This window comes from Melanerpes formicivorus, unplaced genomic scaffold, assembly GCF_026170545.1.
Source record: "Melanerpes formicivorus ecotype bairdi unplaced genomic scaffold, bMelFor1.0.p_v2 SCAF_45, whole genome shotgun sequence".
NCBI classification, from domain to species: Eukaryota; Metazoa; Chordata; class Aves; order Piciformes; family Picidae; genus Melanerpes; species Melanerpes formicivorus.
The window spans coordinates 2,166,186-2,180,547 of NW_027142397.1; the positions used below are offsets into that span (position 1 = coordinate 2,166,186).

The 14,362-nt window shown below is 59.1% G+C and overlaps 1 protein-coding gene across 20 annotated transcripts in view; it reads right to left on the reverse strand.

Moving 5' to 3' along the window:
* Window positions 1-14,362, reverse strand: part of MACF1 (microtubule actin crosslinking factor 1) — a 186,907-nt gene that overhangs the window by 122,901 nt on the left and 49,644 nt on the right. For 10 of the 20 annotated variants that reach the window (XM_068159203.1, XM_068159192.1, XM_068159197.1 and 7 more), the window contains exons 1-16: window positions 12,512-13,525; window positions 9,652-9,818; window positions 8,633-8,745; window positions 8,440-8,546; window positions 7,574-7,693; window positions 7,373-7,468; window positions 6,987-7,114; window positions 6,758-6,851; window positions 6,265-6,419; window positions 5,104-5,380; window positions 4,540-4,668; window positions 4,182-4,259; window positions 3,710-3,871; window positions 2,330-2,434; window positions 1,730-1,825; window positions 1,318-1,443 (exon numbers count right to left, since the gene is read on the reverse strand). In XM_068159203.1, coding sequence (XP_068015304.1) covers window positions 1,318-1,443; window positions 1,730-1,825; window positions 2,330-2,434; window positions 3,710-3,871; window positions 4,182-4,259; window positions 4,540-4,668; window positions 5,104-5,380; window positions 6,265-6,419; window positions 6,758-6,851; window positions 6,987-7,114; window positions 7,373-7,468; window positions 7,574-7,693; window positions 8,440-8,546; window positions 8,633-8,745; window positions 9,652-9,818; window positions 12,512-13,510 — 2,952 coding nt within the window. In that variant the 5' untranslated portion in view covers window positions 13,511-13,525. Of the gene's footprint in view, window positions 1-1,317; window positions 1,444-1,729; window positions 1,826-2,329; window positions 2,435-3,709; window positions 3,872-4,181; window positions 4,260-4,539; window positions 4,669-5,103; window positions 5,381-6,264; window positions 6,420-6,757; window positions 6,852-6,986; window positions 7,115-7,372; window positions 7,469-7,573; window positions 7,694-8,439; window positions 8,547-8,632; window positions 8,746-9,651; window positions 9,819-12,511; window positions 13,526-14,362 lie in introns of those variants that run through there. The other 10 variants (XM_068159206.1, XM_068159207.1, XM_068159210.1 and 7 more) reach the window with 1 other exon arrangement.

Genomic DNA, 14,362 nt, shown 5'->3' on the forward strand with positions numbered 1-14,362 from the left:
GAGAAAGAAAAGAAGAAATGATTAAATAAACTACCTGTGCCTGTCCCAGGGAGCATGATTGGAAGAAATACAACTGTAACTTATTAGGTAAGAAACAGAGCTGAGCTCAGGCCAGCTGCCCCCATCCTGAGCTCGTGGCCACTCTCCAGCTGCCCAGAGGAGCCTCTCCCACCCCAGATGCTGCCTGCCACAACCCTGGGACTGCTAAGGCTCACAGACAGGGACCCCAGGAGCCAGCCTGGCTGCTCCATGTCCTGGTAGTGCTGGAAAACAGACCAGGACAACCCCACCAAGAACATGACAGAGAGGATGGGATCCCCTCCAGGGGAGATGGTGAGGCCTAGCCCAGCTGATGCCCCCCTCACAAACAGCCAGGAGGTGCCCCCCAGCTTCTCTGGGGCCTCGCTGGAGGTCTGCGGCGTGCACCAAGAGCAAAGCCAAAGCAGCCTCCTGACTCCACACACTCTGAGGTCACCTCACCTCCAGCTCAGCAGTTAGCTCACCACCCAAATCCTCCCCCAGCCCTGAGATCAAACACCACCTGATGCTCTGCTCCTTGCATTCTGGGGTTAGGTTGGGGTTAGGTTTTTTCTCAGGTGGGATGAGACAAGGCCACCGCCGGCCGGCTGCCCTCTGCTGTGCCACAGCTGAGCCAGGCCACGTGCTGGGGCTCAGCAGGGCCAAGCCTCCATCTCCACATGCAGCCAGGCTGCCCTGGCTCTGCCCCCACCCTCAGAGCCACGATGGATTAACATGGGATTTGGTCTGGATAAAGCACAGGCATTTCCCTGCAGCCACCATGCTCCCAGCCAGCACCAGCTCAGAACCAGAGCCAGGAGCATCCTCCAGGCTCTGCACGACACCAACATCAACACCACCAGCTCCATGCAGGCCAGGATGGGCATCCATGGGGATGAACCAGGGCAGATGTTTGATTCTGCTACATCTCAAAGCTAGGAGACAGCCCAAACAGCACAAACTGCCTGCTCTGCACCCCGAGGACACAGCCAGCTGCTGAGCAGCACCTTGAAACGAGACCAACCCAAGGTCTGGCAACCATGGGCACCATCACAGCCACCCAGCCTGCACCCCACAGCCAAGCACAAACACAGGCAGCAGCTCCAGCCAAAAGCACAACACTGACCAAGATGGAGAAGCAACCCAAGCACATCACACAGGCCTGCACCGCTGGGGCAACAAACACAGCCCAGTGGCCCTGGCAAGCAAGGATTCACCCAAGCAGGGCTGGTGGGTCACAGCAAGGCCAGCCATCGCCTGCCTGCCTGCCCAGGGTGGGGAGGATGTGGGGGAACCCACCATGGAGTCCTGCAGCAGGTCCTCCAGGCGGGTCAGGCTGGTGCTGTGGTCACAGGAGTACTTCCTTTTGATGGAGTCCTGCAGGCTGCGCAGGTAGCTCTCCGACTCCCGAGCGTCGCTGAAGAACTGCAGAGGCAAAGGAGGCTCAGGGAAAGGTGTACAAGGGCCACCCAGAAGCACACAGCCCCCTGAGGAACCACCCAACATCTCAGCCAGCAGCTCCTGCTGCTATTCTGCCCTTAAGGCAGCAAAGGAATCCCATGAGGATGGCCAGAACTATGTGGAGGTTGATCCTTCTTGCCCTAGCGAGGCATCCCAGTGGGAGAAAGAGATGACTCAGGAGAAGGCAGCCCCCATGGGCAGCCCAGCTGCCTCCTTCCCCCTCTCCCAAAGGCTTGCCCCTCCAAAGTACCTGGAAATAGGCAGCATTCTCCTTGACGTGCTGCTCCACGCAGAGGCAGAGCTGCTTTATCCACTGCCACTGGCTCTGCACGGCCGCGCTGTAGGCCTGAGGGACACAGGGCAGGAGGTGAGCAACCAGCACCTCCCTGCCACAGGGAGGAGACAGCTGCTGGGATGCACAGCTACAGGCAAGATCTGGCTGCAGCCAGACACAGGCAGGAAGGGCAGGAGAGCCTGGGCTGCTGATGCTGAGGGGTGCAGCAGGCACAGGTTTGCCTTCTTCTACCCCAGGGAGAAACCTCAGGCAGAATTTTGTCCCCACAGCCCTTTGCTTCACCACCACAGCTTTCTCCAAGAGAGCCAGGGCCACTCCCTGCATCACCTCGCTGCAGGAAAGGCTCATCCAGGTGTATCTGTGCCTTAATTTGAGGTGGGGATTGTTTGGGAATGGCCTTGAGCCCAAACCAGCCCTAGCACAGCACTGCTGCCTTCCCACCACCACCGAACACTTCCTCGGCCCCAGGTGGCCAGGTGATGGTGGCACAGCAAATGTCCCAGTCCTGGGTGAGATTCCTGGGGCTTCTCCCAGCTCCTCCTTGTGCTTGCTCACCTCGACAGTTTGCTTGGCTGGGTGGTTCTCCAGGGACAGCAGCTCAGCTGTCTCTTGGAGGGAGCAGAAGATGTCCTGCTTCTCCTCCAGCTCCGCCGTCAGCTCCTGCGAGGAGGACACAAGCACAGAGCAAGTCTCAGCTGCAGGGAGCAGCCTCACTCAGACCAGAGCACAGGATCCCAGCATCCCAGCACAGTGGGGGCTGGAAGGGACCTCTGGAGATCATCCAGTCCAATCCCCCTGCCAAAGCAGGGTCACCTAGAGCAGGTTACCCAGGATCACAATGTCCAGGTGGGTTTTGAATGACTCCAGAGACCTGGTGGATTCCAGAGGTGGACTTCACTGCCACTCTGAGCAGCCTGCCCCACTGCTCTACCACCCTCAAAGAAGTTCCTCCTAGCATCCAACTGCTACAGCACACAGCATGGAAACCCTGCAGTAAATCCCAGTGGATCTCAGGGAAGCCAGCACAGCTGATGCTCAGGGAGCACCACAGCTGATTCCCACTGGGATGTCTCCTGTGCACCAAACCCATGGAGCAGATGCAGCACAGGTACTGGAAAACTGCCCAGGGACCTCTTCAGGTGATTATTTCTGCTGCTTTAAAGAGAACTCATTCTCCTCTTTAGCTTAGGCTTCTTTTTCCTTTCACCTGTTCAAGATGCCTTCAGTCCCAAAAAGCACTGAAAACAGATCTTTGGATGCCATATGGATTGAACAAACACTTTGCTGCACTTCCATCAGCTGCACTCATGAGTTGCAAGCTCCAAACTCTGGGGACTTGAGATCTGTTGGCAGCTGAAGGTGGCACAGCAGAGCCCAAAGCAGCTGAAGGTGCCACAGCAGAGCCCAAAGCAGCTGAAGGTGCCACAGCAGAGCCCAAAGCAGCTGAAGGTGCCACAGCAGAGCCCAAAGCAGCTGAAGGTGCCACAGCAGAGCCCAAAGCAGCTGAAGGTGCCACAGCAGAGCCCAAAGCAGCTGAAGGTGCCACAGCAGAGCCCAAAGCAGCTGAAGGTCCCACAGCAGAGCCCAAAGCAGCTGAAGGTCCCACAGCAGAGCCCAAAGCAGCTGAAGGTGCCACAGCAGAGCCCAAAGCAGCTGAAGGTGCCACAGCAGAGCCCAAAGCAGCTGAAGGTCCCACAGCAGAGCCCAAAGCAGCTGAAGGTGCCACAGCAGAGCCCAAAGCAGCTGAAGGTGCCACAGCAGAGCCCAAAGCAGCTGAAGGTGCCACAGCAGAGCCCAAAGCAGCTGAAGGTGCCACAGCAGAGCCCAAAGCAGCTGAAGGTGCCACAGCAGAGCCCAAAGCAGCTGCAGGTCCCACAGCAGAGCCCAGGCAGCTGAAGCTGCACTGCACCCCAGCAGCCCTGCCCCTTCACTCACCATGAAGTAGTTCTTCTTGGCTGCAATGTTGGGGTTGTTGTCACTCCAGTCATAGGCCAGCTCCTCCTCCTCCTTCTCGTTGAGCCAGATGAGCTCGGCAGTGGCTCGGGACACGAAGCCGTGCAAGCTCTGCAGGTGCCTCAGGCGGAAGCTTGAGGTTTCCTGAACACAACCAAGAGGGAAGGTGGTGAGACACTGAACAGGCTGCCCAGCCTCACCCCTGGAGATTTTTAAGGCCAGGCTGGAGGTGGCTGTGAGCAACCTGCTGTGGTGTGAGGTGTCCCTGCCCATGGCAGGGGTTTGGAACTGGCTGAGCCTTGAGCTCCCTTCCAACCCTGACAGTTCTGATTCCTCTTTCCTGCTCTGAAGCCAACTGGTTTTCTTCCCCCCCCCCCAGCCTTGGAGCAGTGCAGCAGGGATGGACCCCACATTCCCCAAGCTCTGCTAGAGGCCCACCTGGAGGTCCACTCACCATCAGCTTGCAGTACTGCGTCTCCAGCTTGCCCAGGGTCTCTGTGTAGCTGGCACGGAAATTCTGAGACATTTTGCCCTGAAGGATGAAAAATGCCCCTGTGAGCCCACACAGGATGGCATCACCTGCAGCCCCAGCCCTCTGAGCCTTCCTCCCCAGCTTTGGAGGAGCAGCAGGAGGCACAGAGCATGGCTCAGGGCAGCAGCCTCCTGCACCAGCCCAGCAGCGATACGGAAGCTCCATCCTTACAAATCATCTCTGCCCCAGGCACCTTCACCCACAAGAGCTGGTCCTGATGCCCTCACCTTCCTGCACACAGTGTGCCATGCCCTGTGCCACCCAGCCTGTGCCACCTCACCTCATACATCCGAGCCTCCTTCACGCTGGAGCCCAGCTCCTCCACGCTGCTGTGGACGTGCCGCTGGGTCTCCAGCTGGCTTTCCACACTTGGCAGGTCTGTTCCCCACTCTGCCCTCTCCAGTCTCATCTGAAACAGGCCAAGAGGTCCAGGTCAGCACTCCTCAGCTGAAGGAGCATCTCTCAACAAGACACAAGGGGCAAAGAAGCCTCTGAGGCCGCTCGAGAGCGCACAACCACCACAGCAGCCCTGGCAGAAGGTCCCAACCCAGCACTGAGAGATTTCTGGGGCAATCTGCACAAGCTTCACACAGTCCCTAAGGGTCTGACAGCGTCAGGAGGGATTTGCTTCCAGCTTTGAAAAGATCTTCTGTTCCCCACAGGTCAGCAGGATCACAAGGGAGAAACCCCAACTCGAGCCAAAAGCTTTGGTGCTCTCCAGAAACCACCAGGGGAACTATCCACAGATAAAGGCAGGAGGAGGCCCAGGCCAGCTTCCAACCTTCCCAGGCCAGCTTCCAACCTTCCCAGGCCAGCGTGAGCAGAGCCAGGCCACCATGCTCACCTGCATCTCCTCCACCCAGGCCAGCAGCTCGTACACGAAGCGGAGGCTGCCTTCATCCTCTGAAGAGGAGATGGCCACCAGCTCTATCCTGGTCATAGGCTTCCTGAACCAGGAGGCAGAGGAGGTGTGCAGCCCTTTGGTCAGGGACTCGCCCTTCAGGTGTGCTGTGCTCAGTGTGGAGGTGGGCACCAGCTCCAGAGTGGAGAAGTGACCTTTCCTGTAGAGGTTTGTGCACTCCAGCCTCAGCGTCACCAGCTCGTCCTGCAGCCTCATGGTCCTGGAGGGGGGCAAGCAGCTGACACTCACACACACACTGCCTCCTTCCCCAGCCCCTCACCACCTTTCTCCACCTCCCTCTGTGGTAGTTTTAGGGTATGCCTCTCAAATGTTTCACAGATTGAGCAGAAAAGTAGTGAAAGGGTCAACAAATCCCTGCTGGCTGTGGAGAGGAAAACACAGATCATTCCAAAGCATCCCATTGGAAGAGATAAGGAACTTAAACTGCTTGCACCCAAACAATTTCTCTTCTCACTTCTTGGCTCTGGGAGAGATACTAACTGGCTTCTGCTTGACCTTGGCTGCCTTGTTTTGGTATTAACTTCTCTGCTTCTGTCCCTTTTGTACAGGGAGGTAGGGGCGGGGGGGGGGGGGCAGAGAGGGAGAAGCTGCAGCTTCCCCTGGTCTTTGACCAGGGAGCTCTTGTGCTCTTTATTAATCAGAAATCCCTGTAACTATTGGATATTTGTACACACTGATTGCATTCCACTGGAGATTGTAGCTTGGGCTTGTAAATACAGCTGCCATTTGCTTCCAACCAGCAGGCATTTGCAGGCAACCAGCAGCAGAACAAGAGGACACAGTCTCAAGCTGTGCCAGGGGAGGTTTAGGCTGGAGGTGAGGAGAAAGTTCTTCCCAGCAAGAGAGATTGGCCATTGGAATGTGCTGCCCAGTGAGGTGGTGGAGTCACCATGCCTGGAGGTGTTTAGGAAGAGCCTGGATGAGGCACTTGGTGCCATGGTTTAGCTGATCAGATGGTGCTGGGTGAGAGGTTGGACTCCATGATCTCAAAGGTCTTTTCCAACTTGGCCTATTCTATTCTATTCTGCTGGGCTGGCAGAGTTAGTGCTGGGGGAGGGGAAATTCCACCCCACCCCCTCTCACCTGAAGGCCAGCTCCTCCAGCTGGTAGTAGTTCTCGTCCCGCAGGATCTGCACATCCACCTGCAGCTGGCGCAGGAGCCCCTCGCACTCCTGCAGGTACACCACCACGTCCGCCTCGTACTGCACCGCCTGGCCCGACTCCAGGTGAGCAGCATCCTGCCCCAGCAGAGAGCACAATGAGGGCTGGCTCCCCTCAGCCCAGACAGCCCCACAGAAGCCCAGAGAGGACCTCCACTGAAGCCCAGAGAGAGAGCACCCCAGAAACCCAAAGAGAGAGCACTCCCCCACAGCAGCCCAGAAAAGATTCACAGGATGGTTTGGGTTGGAAGGGACTCTGAAGATCCTCTAGTTCCAACCTCTCTGCCATGGGCAGGCACACCTCCCACTAGATGGGTGCAGGGTTGCAGGGTGAGGGAAGGGTGTGAAGGAGACAGGAAAACAAAGAGAGAACCAGAGAAGTGAGGAGTGGGGGAAGCAGCACCCCCGGCACTCACGGCCTGCAGAGTGTTCTTGGCCAGAGTCAGTTTCTCTTCGCAGCTCAGAGCACCGTTCTGGATCTTGTTAGCGATCTGTAGCAGCAATTCCAGCCTGAGGTGACAAGAAGGAGGAGAGGAGGGGGAACAATATGGATGAGAGAGGAGCTTTGGGATTGTGCCTCCAGCCAGGGGAGCAGGGCACATCCCCTCGGGGCACAGCACCGCCTGCCGTGGGCACAGCACCGACCTCTCCACTGCTGGCCGCAGGAGCTTCTCGCGCTCCAGCATCTCGATGATGAGCTTGCCCCACTCCTCCTCCACGTCGTTGGGGTGGTAGCCCTGGGGCAGCTTGATGCGTCCAAACTCAATCCAGACCTGAGGAAATCACCAAGAGGACAGCAGGTTCCCACCTGCTCCTCCTGCAGCTGGCTGGGCAGGGCAGAGCGGGGCTGTAAGGCGGCAGCAGCTCTGCCTCTGCTCCTGCAGCGTCTCTCTCCCTCGATGCATCATTTACCCTCAGGGTTATTTCCACATCTCCTCTCCAAAACAAACCTGAGCTGAGCACACTTCAGCCTTGCTGAAAGCACAACCTCCCCCACCCAGCAAGCCTGCAGGTAGCCACATGGCTCTCACCTCCAGCTGTTTGTAGAGCTCCTCTATCCTTCCCTTCTCCTGCTCTCTCGCTGGGATTTCAGTTTCTTTGAAGTGGATGTACTGGTTATAAAGTGCCTGGGAGGAGAGAAGCTCATCAGAAACCACCCTGGGGACTGCCACCACCCAGCTCTGGGTGCTAAGGACAAGGGACATTGCAGGTAGACCTTGTCCAGGACCTACCTTTAGCTCTACAGGGTTCTGGGGGAAGGATTTATCTGACATGAGTATTGTGTGCTGCTTGATCCACGAGATGAGGGACTCCAGGCGACTCTGGTACTCCAACCACCTGGAATCCACCTCCTGCAGGGCAAGAGCATCCTTGTGGAGCACAGCTGGTGGGCAGCTCTCCATGGGGGAGAGGCAGAACCTGGCCTTGCCAGGCAGGGCACGGACAGACTCAGGGTGCCAAGGTCACAGCTATGAGGTGAATCATTCTCCTGTGCCTCCCTGCTCTCAGGCCACCCTGGGTACATGAAGCCTTCTTCATGTACAAGGAGGAAGATCCTCTTCACAAGCTGCTCCCTGGAAGCCAGCTTGGCTTTCCCAGGAGCTCAAAACCCAGGGCAGGACCTGCAGAGCCTGGAGAGCACTGTGGCTCTAAGGGCACACTGGTAGTTCACAAAGCAGACACCTTAATGGGGAAGCTCCTTCCTCCCTCCAGCCTCTTCCACCCACCAGCTACAGTGGACAGGGAACTTCCAGACCTCCCTACCAAATGTTATGGACACAAACTGGAACCCAGGAGGTTCCATGGAAACATAAGGGAAAATATTCTTCACTCTTGAGTGTGGCAGAGCCCTGGAGCAGGCTGCCAGAGAGACTGTGGAGCCTCCATCTCTGGAAGCATCCAAAACCCAGCTGGATGTGTTCCTGTGGGATTCACTCTGGGTGACCCTGCTTTATAGCAGGGGGCTTGGACCAGATGATCTGCAGAGGTCCCTTTCAACCCCAGTCATGCTGGGGGTTGTGTGAAACCCTCCCCACAGCCAGCAGCTGCCTGCCAGGCTGCTGGTGCCAGCCCCCCAGCCCGCGGCGGCGGTGCTTACGATGGCGCTGATCCCTTCTCCTCCCTCGGGGACTTTGGGGAAGGCATCGTAGATTGAAGACACATAAGTGATCACAGACTTCTCATCTGGGGAGGGGACATCCACATCTGCCAAGGAGGGAGCAGAAAGGATAGTGAGGAACAGGAGCAGGTTGGCATCTGCCCTGCAGCAGCTGCTTCCCACCGCTGCCCACCTTCGGCGTCCAGCAGCCGCGTCACCCCCAGCCGCTCGGCGATCTCAAAGGCCTGCTCCAGGTTCTCCCTGTTGCTCTGGATCTGCACCCTCTCCATGTCCACCAGATCTGGCCTGCAAGACATGCCCCAGAGTCATGGCATCAGCAAACTGCACAAGGTGCCTGAGGCAGAGCATCCCAGATGGGCACTGCTGGTCCAGGAGATTCCTGAGGGCTTGTCCGAGCCTCTGTCCCAGGCTGTGGCTCTTTGAGGGGACCTGGGCTGCAGCACCTCCCCAGCTCATCCCCTTTGGGAAGGGGATGCTCAAGCTGTGAAAGAAGATCTGGCTTCCAGCGACCAGGAGATGTTTTCTCCTGGGTGCCCTTTGCTATTCTCCTGCAAGAGCTCCAGGCTGTGCCAGCCTCCCCTGACCAAGCAGCCAGGGCAGGAGCTGGCATTGCTGCCCCCAGCTCCAAGCAGGAAGAAGGTGCTGGGGGTTGTGCTGTCTTCTCAAGGAGCTATGAGAGGTTTAATGGCTGCTAGGGAGAGCTCTGAGGTGCTCTGCTGAAAGCAGGGATGGAAGTGCTGCTCTGACACATGAGGCACTGCAGCATGCCCAGCTTAAAAGCTTTTCCTTTTTTGTCTCTCTGCCCAACCTCGACATGGTTTTTGTCTTGCAACCTGATGTAGTTGTTTGGACCAGATAATCCTTGGGGTCCTTTCCAACCTGGCATTCTGTGACCTGGCATTCTGTATTTGTTGCTCCTTCCAAGCATCCACACACCCCCAGATAGCTGGCAGAGATTCCCAGGTAAAGGAGACCTCGCTGCCTGCAAGCTTCACCTACACACCCAAGCACTCCTGACCACCACCAGCTGCAGCCTGACCACCACCAGCTGCAGCCTGACCACCACCAGCTGCAGCCTGACCACCACCAGCTGCAGCCTGACCATCACCAGCTGCAGTGGTGGGGCAGGGACCCCCAGGGAGGTCCTCAGCCCTTCCTCCCACCCAGACAGCTGCCCTCCCCTGCTCCTACCTGTATCTGTGGATGAGGGCGTTGAACATCTTCCCATCGCTCCAGCAGGAGGAGAAGTTGGTGCACTTCACCCCAATGTACCCTGCTGTCACCTTCTGTGTCCAGAGAAGCAGCTTCTCCTTGGCTGACATGTCCCCTGACTCCCCACTGATGTAGATGTCAGAGATCTGTGAAGAAGTGGCACAGCCATAGGGTGATGCAGGAGGAGGAAAGGCTCCACCAGGCACAGCCAGCCCCTGTGGACTTGCCCCCCAAGATCTGGCAGCTCCCAGGAAGGACAGGAGGAAACTCTTGGAGGAGAGGTCACAAGGCAATGGACCACAGGAAATGCAGAAGGACACTGAGGTGTGCCATGCTCTGGGAAGATCCAGGCAAGTGAGGGTCATTTGCCAGCCACATTTCACTGGGGCACAGGATGTTGCCTGGGCACACATCCAGCCCACCGCAGCCATCACCAGATCAGTCTCCTACCACCACCCAGCTCACTGGAGCAGCTCCTCAGCCCAGGCTGCACTCTTGGGAGCAGCTGCTGCCACACATCTGCAAGCACAGTGGAGAGCAGCACCATGCAACCAGCAGCCCAGTCCCTGTCCCCCCACCTCAGCCAGGGCTTGGGGGACACCTCACTGGGAATGCAACACCCTGGCAAGCTGGGAACCCAGCTGGGTCCCTTCCCACCCTGTGCCAGCAGCAATGCTTCTGCCCCCTCCTGCACAAACCCACCCTGAGGAGCCCCTGCACCCTCAGGCACCCAGAGCTCATGCAGAGATGGTTGCCCCCATCCTGCAGCACCCATGGCTGGGCAGCAAGGGAGGACCAAGAGGGGACAGTTGCTTTAAAAATCCCAACTTGAGAAGGGAGAAGCAGCACTGGGAGGTGCTGGGTGAGAGCATGTGGGGCAGAGATGTCTCTCCCCACCTCCAGCTTCGGAGCTGTTTGGAGTGAGGCCACCAGCTCCATCCTGAGAGGAAAAGGAAGGATGGGCAGAAAGCTGTCACATCCCTGCTCTGCCTCACCCAGTGCCAGGGGGTGCTGCTGGCAGAGGTGCTGTGACCCAGTTCCCCAACAAAAGGGAGTGCCAGGCACAGAACCCTCTCAGCCAGACACCCAGCACTGGCTGCAGAGCCCAGACTGGCACGTGACGGAGCGCACGTGTGCCTGCATGCCAGCGTCTTCCTGATTGGCACGGCTCCCTCCTCCCCCACACCCCCCCCCTCCCCAATTAGGACAATTACCTCCCCTTAATTAAGGGGCAGACAAAGGGGGAGATGGGAGCTGCTTGGAGTGCCTGTGCAAACACAACTTGAGCTGTTCGCCTGCCTGCCGGATTCCTCCTCCCGGCACTGCGGGCAGAAGGTGTGCCAGGACCCTGTACAGCCCTGCCCGTGCCAGGACCACGGCCCTGCCCACCCTGAAAACACCCAGCTGGCTTTATCCCCCCCTCTAGATACACCCAGCTGGGTGCTGGCACTGCCCAGCTGCCAGCAATCCCTTTGCAGCAGGGGGCAGGGAGCCGCAGGATTATGCTCCTGTGCCGCGGGCAGGGAGGATGCTGAGCAGGGCAGGGAGGGCTGCTGCTGAGGCACGGCAGCAGCACGGTGCTGCTGTCATTGGTATGCTGCAGCTCACCTCCCCTCTCCCCAAGCCTGATACGTTCAGCACACACAAAACTGCTCTTTGTCAGCTGCTGCCACACCGCTGCCGCCGCTGCCTTTAACTCCTCCAGCCCCAGCTTTCCCCTCAGGGGATGCCAGCACCTGCTGGAAGTGCCCTGGGGTGAGCAGCAGGATGGGACCCTCCACACCTTGGGAGCCACAAACCTCCTCCACCTGCCCAGCACTCCCTTATTGATCACCCAGCAGGTCTTAATTAAGAGTGGAACGAAAGCTTCTCTGAGCTCACCCATCGGCTGTGCCCCACCTGGGCTCTCCAGCCCCGCTGCCCAGCAGGGAGCTCCTCATGGCACCCAGCTCAGATGAATCCTTTCTTTGGCACTCAGCCACACAGCCCTGGGCTTCTCCAGCCACTGGACCCTTCCCTGAGGGCATCCTTGCAGGAGACCCTCCTAGGGATGCGCTGAGGGAGGTGCAGGATGCGGCACCAGCTCCACCCTCCTTTCTTCACACGTCTGTGCCAGGACAAAGATTTAGGGAGGCACCAGCGAGAAGAGAGTGGAAACTCACAGGACTTGGGGTCAAGCCCTTCCAAACCCTTCCAACATCGACCTTGTGCATCAAGCAACCGGTGGCAGGATGCTGAAGGCCAGGTAGTGGCTGTGACACCAAGCCCAGTCCAGCAAAGGTATCTGGGACAAAGCCTCTTTCCTGCCCCTCCAGCCACGTGCTTGGCAAAGCCTTCAGCCCCAAAGAGCAACCTTCAGACAACAACAACTGGCTCCAAAACACAGCATTGTCCTCTCCTCTTCCTCTCAGAGCCCCTGAGCCCCTGCACCTCCATGTCCAGCTGCTGTCACCCACCTGGGAGCGGGAAAGGGACACCATAACCTCATACCCAACCCAGCAGCCCCAGGGGCACAGGTGCCACCAGTGACAATGAGCGTGTGTCAGTGGTACCTAGAGCCCATGGGACCACCAGCTGCACCCAGCAGCTCTGGTGACAGCCACCCTCTGGCCACCCATGCCAGGAGCTGAGGACAGGAAGGGTTACTCCCAGGGGATGCTGCTTTCCCGCTGGAGATGCTCAGAGAGGAAAAGGCTTCAGGAGCTTTCTGCCCCAGAGCGCTCCTGCCCACGCTCAGTTTGTATCTCACCAAGACGACCACTCCCAGAGGCCACCAAGATCTGGGGTTCACTGAACCAGGACCCCCCACCCCGCTCCCAACAGGGGGACAGACACTGACCATGCCTCCAGCTGTCCCCGAGCTCCCCCTCCAAGCCTGGCCCTCTGCAGTGAGCCTGTGGCCACCTTCAAAGGGAGATGCTGTGGTGCCCCCAGCTGCAGCAGCCCTGGCTGGCCGGCGTGCCAGCTCACTGCTGTACCCCGAGGAGCTCCGGGCCACGCCACCACTGGGCCAGCTGAAGGAGGACGGGCTGCGGGAGGCCGGCAGTCCATGTCCATCCCCCTCCCCAGCCCGAGACGATGGCAGTCCTGAGGCTCTCCCCACGCTGGGGTTTTCCAGCTGATCCACCATGGGGGACGGCGTAGACAGCTCCGACACGGTGCCCGGCTCCGCCGTGGAGGGGCAGGTCCACGCCGCGCTGGAACTGGCATCGTCGCTGCCTCCTTTTCCCCAGGCACCCAGGCTGCTGCCAGCCCCTGGCTGCCGGCTCTTCGCTGGCTCCTCGCTGGCCGGGGCCGGGAGCCCCTCGGCGGGGCCGTGGCTGCCCTCGGGCAGGGGCAGCAGCACCGCCCGGCGGTTGCCGGTGCCGCTCCTCTGCAGCTGCACCAGGCGGCTCACCGCCTTCTCGCAGCCCTTCTCGGCCGGGTTGTCCAGCAAGCGAGCGATGACGGTGGTGCCTTCCTCCGGGGAAGTCCCGGCCGCAGCCGGCCACTGCGGCTCCAGCACCAGGCGAGCTTTCCGCAGCTCGCCCTGGAAGCTTTCCTTCACCTGCACGATCAGCCCTGGCTGCAGGGCTGCGGCCGGCGGCTCCGCGCCGCGCTGCCAGCTCCGGCCGGACTCCTCTCCTCCCTGCTGCTGGGGGGCTGCCTTCGACTTGGAAGCCTCCTCATCCTCGCCAGCCTCCGGGGCCGGCAGCTCCTCCTGCGGGGCTGCCTCGGGCATGGCTCTGCTCTTGCCTTTCCTCCTCCGTTTAAAGCGCACCCTTTTTTTGGGAGGCAGGGGCGCCTTCCCCGCGGCTTTTTCCTTCTGCTCCTTAACGCAGCCCAGAGAATTCCCCATCTCCTCCTCCTCCTCCTCCTCCTCCTCACCGCCAGCAGGAAGGCAGCTAAGCGAGTCGCCAGCTCCCGAATCAATCCCGAGCTGGGCTTCATGGGCTCCACAACGCACGCCCTACACCGTGCCGCGGACTACCCCTCCTCATCATCATCATCACCATCATCGTCGCTGCCGTTCCCTCCCACCAACCCTGCCGCCGCCGCTGCCGCGGTTCCAGACAGCCATCTTACAGCCTGGGAGCTGCGAGAAGACAAATTCAAAGCATCTCACTGCAGTTCAGAAATCACTTGACCTAAAAGCAGAGGGAAAGGGGATTGGCTGCGGCGTCCTTCTCTCCAAATATGAGGTAATTGGAGCACGGCCCTCGCCAACACAAACAGGGAGCAGGGATGGAGCTGGGAGGGGAAAAGGAGAGAGGGGGATATAAAAGAAAAGAAGGAAAAAAAAATCCACTACAGCCGAGGAAGGTTGGCAAAAGGTAGCATAAAGGGAAAAAAGGGGTGGGAAAGAAACGGGAGAGGAAATATATATATAAATATCCACAAGCAGGGAGGAGTCAGAGCAGCCCTGCATGAGCAGGGAGCTGCCGGCTCCCCGCAGCGGGGTCTCTCCCGTTTGATCCTTAATTCCTAATCCCCGGAGCCCCGAGGGGCTGGGTCCCTGTGCCCACCCCCCTGCCGGGCTCGCCCGGCTCGGGAGCAGCTCAAAGGGCAGCTGGAAGGACCTGGGATCGCTCCAGGGAGCTGCAGCTGTGGGGTCCTAGCAGGCTACGGCAGCACTGACGCTCCCCATCCCAGTTTGTCCCAGTCTGCCCCCGTGCCATGCCCCTTTCCTGCAGCTCCTGCCCCAGGTGCT